The following is a 5697-nucleotide window of genomic DNA, read 5'->3' as shown; positions in this document are numbered from 1 at the left end:
ACTGGGTAGACCAGCGGTGCTCCTAGCTGTTTTCATTCCCAGAACAGAAGCCCTGTCCCCTCTGGGAAGTCCTCACCAATGACAGGTTGGGTGCCCACTCTTTCTACTGTCCTCATGCTTAAGGCACTAGGAGGACACTCTCGTGCTTGCCTCCTCGCCCCCTTCTGGCTGGGAAGAGGCCTAGCCGACTCCCAGTCCCCAAGTTTGGGATGCCAGCCGACGAGACACCTGCAGAGCTCCACAATACCCCCTAGTTCCTTCTTTCTAGTGTGCTGCCCTGATTACCTTAGCACCTCCCGGACCCTGAGTTCCTGCCCAGGGAAGTTGACTGAGTGGGACAAGGCTGGTGGCACAGAGCCCAGGTCCCTGAGCTGTATGTGTAAACAGGTGAATTATCAGCTGTTGCTCGACACACATGGAGGGCTTCCAGAAAGCTCATGGAGACTTGGTTTTAACTCCATTGCTTCATAAGCGTTTGAAGGCACTTGTGTGTTTATGGTATGTACACTCAAAACTCACTCAGTGCCATGGAGTCAGTTCCAACTCCTAGTGGCCCTCTAGGACACGACAGACCTGCCCCTGCGAGTTTCTGACACTAACTGTGGGTGCGACCGATGATCCCGCAGATAGATCGGTGGGTGGTTTCAAACTGCTGACCTTCCAGTTAGCACCCCAAGGAGCAACCCACTGTGCCACCAGGGCTCCTATAAGTACCCAGGATCAGAAAAAGCGTGGCTGAGCAGCCTGCTGGAAAATGAGTGGCACTTCAGCCATACCCACCACCCACCGAGGAGAGCAAGGCTCTCCGATACCACAGCCTCCCTTGCTGCCCGACCCGTGTGTGCTAAATAAACATCTATTGGTGGCTGGGTGTGTGTGTTGGTTTAGCGCAGTAGTACTAGATAAAAGAGGCGACCCCAAAAAATTGAATGGAGTCTAGGCCCTGCCCTCCCACACCGGACGCTGATGGGAGCAACAAGGAATAAGCTTTTATTGGGTGCTGGCGGCAGACTTCCATGCTTGCTGGTGGCCACAACCACGTCCAGCGCACCCTGCCAGCCGGAGGCCTCGCCTTATGGGCCCCTGGGCTGCCTCAAACGGTAGAGAAAATAAACCCCAGGAACGGCGATGAGTCTCCAGATCCAGGAGTAGTAAAACTCGTGCGTCTCCTGGAAGCCCAGGCCTTGGTAGAGGCCAAGCGCCGATGGCTGCAGCCTGCTAGTGGAAAGCGCCACCTCCTGGTAGCCCTGGTCCCGAGCAAACTGGAGGACAGTCCGAGTGAGGGCTTTGGCCATGCCCTGACCCCGGTGCTCCAAGGCCACGAACAGGTGTAAGAGTTGCAAGCGCTTCCTGTGCAGGGCTGACTCCTCGGCCGGCAGACAGCCCACCATACCCACCACCTGCCCTTCACACTCGACCACCCAGAAGCAGGAGCCCCGCTCGCTGAAGTAGGTTTGGGTGATGTCTGACATGTCTGTGTTCAACGTTATGACTCCAAAGCTGGTCCAGGGGTACTTGGCAATGAACCTCAGGGCAGCAAGCAGGGTGAGGCAGGTCACCAGGGCCAGGACCCAGGAACCAGACACCAGGAGTAGGGCTAGGGGACCCCCAAGGAGGGGCACGAGGACTCGGGGCAGCCTCAGGAGGTAGTGGAAGGTGGGGGAGGTGTACTCATCCAGCCCTTTCCAGAACAGATCCAGGACCCCTTCGCGGTCGCTCTCCTGGTACCTGCGGATGCGGTGAGGAGCCATGGCCAGAGAGCGCGAGGCGGCCCTGAGGGCAGAGAGAGAACCATGTGAGGGCTGAGAGCCCCCATCTCTCCCAACGGTGCCCCCCAGCTTTCCAGGAATGGGGAGACCCTGCTCAAGGCACTCTCTTCTGCTTCCCCCACCCCATATCCCCCCAGGTACACTCCTCAGGGAGCAGCACCTGGCCAAAGGGAGAAGGGACAGCTAGAATCCCTCTCCCACCCACTGGGAGTCCATTCTGACTCATGGTGACCCTCCCTGTGAGACCGAGTAGAACTGCTCTCTGGGGTTCCCGAGGCCTTAGAACACAGCTTCCCAAACTTATTTGGGGTCTCCACTCCCTTCTCAGAAAAAAAAAAGTATTCTGCTCCCCTACAGGCAGTTAAAAATGTTTGTACGATTGCTCATAATCCAGGATAAAGTGTAGGTATCTGCTTTTGTAGCCCCATTGGATCCTTGTCTCACACACGTGCACACGCACGCACAGGGGGTGATGTTTGGAAACATTATTCTAGATCTTCACAGGAGCTGCGTGGGCTGGCTGCCTCATCTTCCTCCCCCTGAGAGGCTAGAGGTTGGGAGCTCCAGCGCTTTAACCACTATCCCACCAGGTGTTTTTTTCAGTCTCTAACTAGTCTCCAACTCATCCACAGCCCTTTGCTGATCAACGGGGATAGGTGTCAATAGACTTTATCTGGAATAAACCCACACGTGTCTGAACGGGGACTCCAGTAGCAGTAGCTTGTGACTTGCCCTCAAGGGTGAAGTACTGGCACAAACTCAGTGCTTAAGGCTTTTAATGCCCGCCCCACCAGCCCTTTCCCCCCATTTACCGGCCCTCTCCGCTTCCTGGTACACTGGCCTGAAGGCCATGTAGTCCCTGTCCCAGGGACATTTCATCACAGGACTCCCGTTTCAGCAAAGGCTCCTTTCTCTGAGTTGCACGTTTTGAAGCTGTGGAAGTGGCAGCAGAGCCAAATACCCAAAAAAAAAAGCCTGCCCTTGAGATATTGAAGACCCTCCCGGGGGGACCGGAGCCCCCCCACACAGCCGCCTGCACTCCCAGCCTCTCACCTGCTGCCACCTGAACTCGGTGTCCTTGAGCCCTTTGGACCTGCTGGAGAACTGCCCTGGGCGGCTCCCCTGCTTAAATCAGGCCGGGACACCTGCCCATTGGCTGTTTCCTGGGTGGTTGATACTTAACCCCAGCCCAGGAGCCCCTTGCCCTCCCTGCTGGGGTTCTGGGAGAGTGAGACCCGCCCCCGGGATCTCAACCTTCCCCTGGGTTCTCTCCTCACAGCCCAGAGTCCAGCCAGGCGACCTGGCACACCGGCCCTTCGCAGCGGGGGCACCTTCCTCTTCCGAGAAAGTGGGTCGTTTTCAGTCCCCCACTTCCCCTCCCAAGATGCGGCACAGTGCACACCGGCTCACACAACCCTTGGGCATCCCCCAAGCCGACCTGAGCTGCCCTGATGGGCCTAGGGTGCGGGGAGGAGGTGTGATAATAATACAATGTGTGGAGACACTTTTTCTGAGAAATGCTGAGGTATTTACCAAAAAAAGAGAATGTTGTCATGGCCACCCACCCCAGCCCACAGCGCCCCATGCACCTCAGCTTTGAGCCAGCTCCACGGCTTCTCAGAGGGGGGCCTTTGGGAGGCACATTTGCAGGCCTCCCTCCTCCGCCAAAGCACTTCTTGGAGGGTTTGAACTGCCAACCTTTGGGGAAGTAGGTAACCGCTTCACCATTTGCCTCAACCAGGGACTGCATTGACTGGATTTGCTGCTGCAGTGGTGCTCAACCTTCCTCATGCCGCGACCTTTTATGGCAGTTCCTCATGTTAGCCCCCAACCATCAAATTATTTTCGTTGCTACTTCATCACTGTCATTTTGCTATTTTTATGAATCAGCATGTAAATAGCTGATAGGCAGGATGTATTTTCATGGTTATAAATCTAACATAATGAAAGCGTAGCGATTCATCACAAAAACAATATGTAATTCTATATGGTGGAAATATTTATTTCTAACTACAAATAAATGAAACGTCTTGAAGCACGGTATAGCATGGGTAACAGTCTTCACACCGGGTACTCCTATGTGGGCCTATCTGCATGTGGATGGACCAGCCCGGAGACAGATAGAGGAGCGGTGTCTCGGTTCCTAAGACCATCAGAAATAGGTGTTTTCCGATGGTCTTAGGTGACCCCTGTGAAAGGGTCATTCAACCCCCCAAGGGGTCTCGACCCACAGGTTGAGAACCGCTGGCTTAAAGTATTGCAGAAAGCCTAAGTGGGGGAGGAAGGCAGAGATTAAAGAAGGCTGGCTGCCCTTGGTGCTAAGTGGAGCTGGGGGCTGAAAGCCTGTGCGTGCGTGTTTCTCTCTCTCTCCCCTCTGGCTGCACCGTGGAGGAAGCAGAGATGGAAGTAGATACCTCCCAGAAACTAGGGCAGCCTAGTAGATATCGAAGCAGATACCTCAGTAAACTGGGCTGCATATTATCTTCAATCAGCTGCCCCAAAAGGTATCCACACAAGAGATACCTGGGGGCTGGCAGAGACCCTACAAGCCACGAAGGTGGCTTGCCCAGAAGCTGAGTCCTGGACCCCCAGAGGTGCAATCAGGGGCAGAAATGGCAGGAGTTAATGGTGAACTGAATGGAGATGAGGACAAGGAAGGGACAGAGGGGACTCAGGTTTCTGACAAGAGCATCCTGGAGTTCCCTAGAGGTCAGGGTAGAGGAAAAGACCATCACCTTCCCAAAGGGCGCTGTCCACCAGCCTCCCTAATGGAGGGCAGCAGCTGGGAGCCAGACCCTGTCGTCAGGTGGGTGACCCTGCTCCAGGGCACATCCCAGTCTTTGGCACCAACAAAGCCCCGGGAGTAGACCTTATCTAACCTGCCTTCTGCATGGTGAATCCAGAGGTAGTTACATTTTTTTCAGTGTACATTTTAACATTTTATTTAGACATTTTAATGGTAAGCCAGACATTGCTGAATTAGATTCCAGAGTACAGTTGGAATCTTCCTAATAAGAGTCTCTGGGTTATGTGTTGGGCTGCTAACCACAAGGTCAGCAGTTTGAAACCACCAGCTGCTCCTCAGGAGGAAGATGCTGTAAAGAGTTACAGTCTTGTCTTCAAACAAGCAGCCATCTAAGTGAAGCACCAACCAAGTCCACATAGGAGAAGTATACAAGCCTATGTGATCCAAGGATTTGCAAATAATATAATCCAAATCCAAAGGAGGGAATGGTATCAGAACTTAGATTGTGAACACCTGACTTGCAGAAGGCTAGGGATGACCGTGGAAACTTGAAATCCATTTATAGGGCCTACACATGGATTAAACCTCCAGTGAATCCCCTCTACCATAGTCTGGTGATGTGAATAGCTCTGTTACCAGACAGAGAGCATTGCTAAATCGATTATGGCAGATGTAGTTAGGTTAAAATGTAATATTTTATCATTTGATCTCCTTTTTCACCCATTTTAAAGTTTTTTTGGTTAAAAAAGTGAAGGGGAAATATATATGGATTAAGCCTCGGGTGAATTCCCTCTGACCATAGATCAGGGATGTGAATCGCCTTGATACCATGCAGAGTATTGGAAGGTGGATTACTGCAGGAGCAGTTAGGTTAAATTTTAACAGCTTATCATTTGATCTCCTGTTGACCCACTTTTAATTTGTTCTAGTTTTTAATATTTTCTGCCTTCTTTTCTATTCCAGTTTTTCCTGTCTTACTTTATCATTATTGTTAGTTATTTTGATTTTGGTATGTTTTTCTGTATGTGAAATCCAGGATAGGTAAATCTATAGAGAAAGTAACTGGATTGGAGGGAGGGGAAAAACGAGGACCTAATGTCGGGGGTTTAAATGGAGAGAAAATGTTTTGAGAAACGATGTACAAGTGCGCTTTACACAATTGATGTGTGTATGGATTGGGAT

The 5697-nt window shown here is 52.1% G+C and overlaps 2 protein-coding genes across 4 annotated transcripts in view; both read right to left on the bottom strand.

Annotated features, from left to right (window-relative positions):
* Window positions 1–969: 969 nt before the first annotated feature.
* The window catches only part of NAT8 (N-acetyltransferase 8 (putative)), a 13485-nt gene continuing 8757 nt past the window's right edge, over window positions 970–5697 (bottom strand). The window contains exons 1-2 of one of the 3 annotated variants that reach the window (XM_004696429.2): window positions 2823–2906; window positions 970–1773 (exon numbers count right to left, since the gene is read on the bottom strand). In XM_004696429.2, coding sequence (XP_004696486.1) covers window positions 1074–1751 — 678 coding nt within the window. In that variant the 5' untranslated portion in view covers window positions 1752–1773; window positions 2823–2906 and the 3' untranslated portion in view covers window positions 970–1073. Of the gene's footprint in view, window positions 1774–2581; window positions 2795–2822; window positions 2907–5697 lie in introns of those variants that run through there. The other 2 variants (XM_045286650.1, XM_045286651.1) reach the window with 2 other exon arrangements.
* The window catches only part of TPRKB (TP53RK binding protein), a 19457-nt gene continuing 15483 nt past the window's right edge, over window positions 1724–5697 (bottom strand). The window contains exon 6 of the mRNA XM_045286654.1: window positions 1724–1773. The gene's annotated coding sequence lies outside the window, so the exon portion shown is untranslated. The remainder of the gene's footprint in view (window positions 1774–5697) is intronic.

Source organism: Echinops telfairi, unplaced genomic scaffold (genome assembly GCF_000313985.2).
Source record: "Echinops telfairi isolate 266 unplaced genomic scaffold, ASM31398v2 ScPeMD7_9;HRSCAF=40, whole genome shotgun sequence".
Taxonomy (NCBI): Eukaryota; Metazoa; Chordata; class Mammalia; order Afrosoricida; family Tenrecidae; genus Echinops; species Echinops telfairi.
This window is presented reverse-complemented; position numbering and strand designations above follow the sequence as displayed.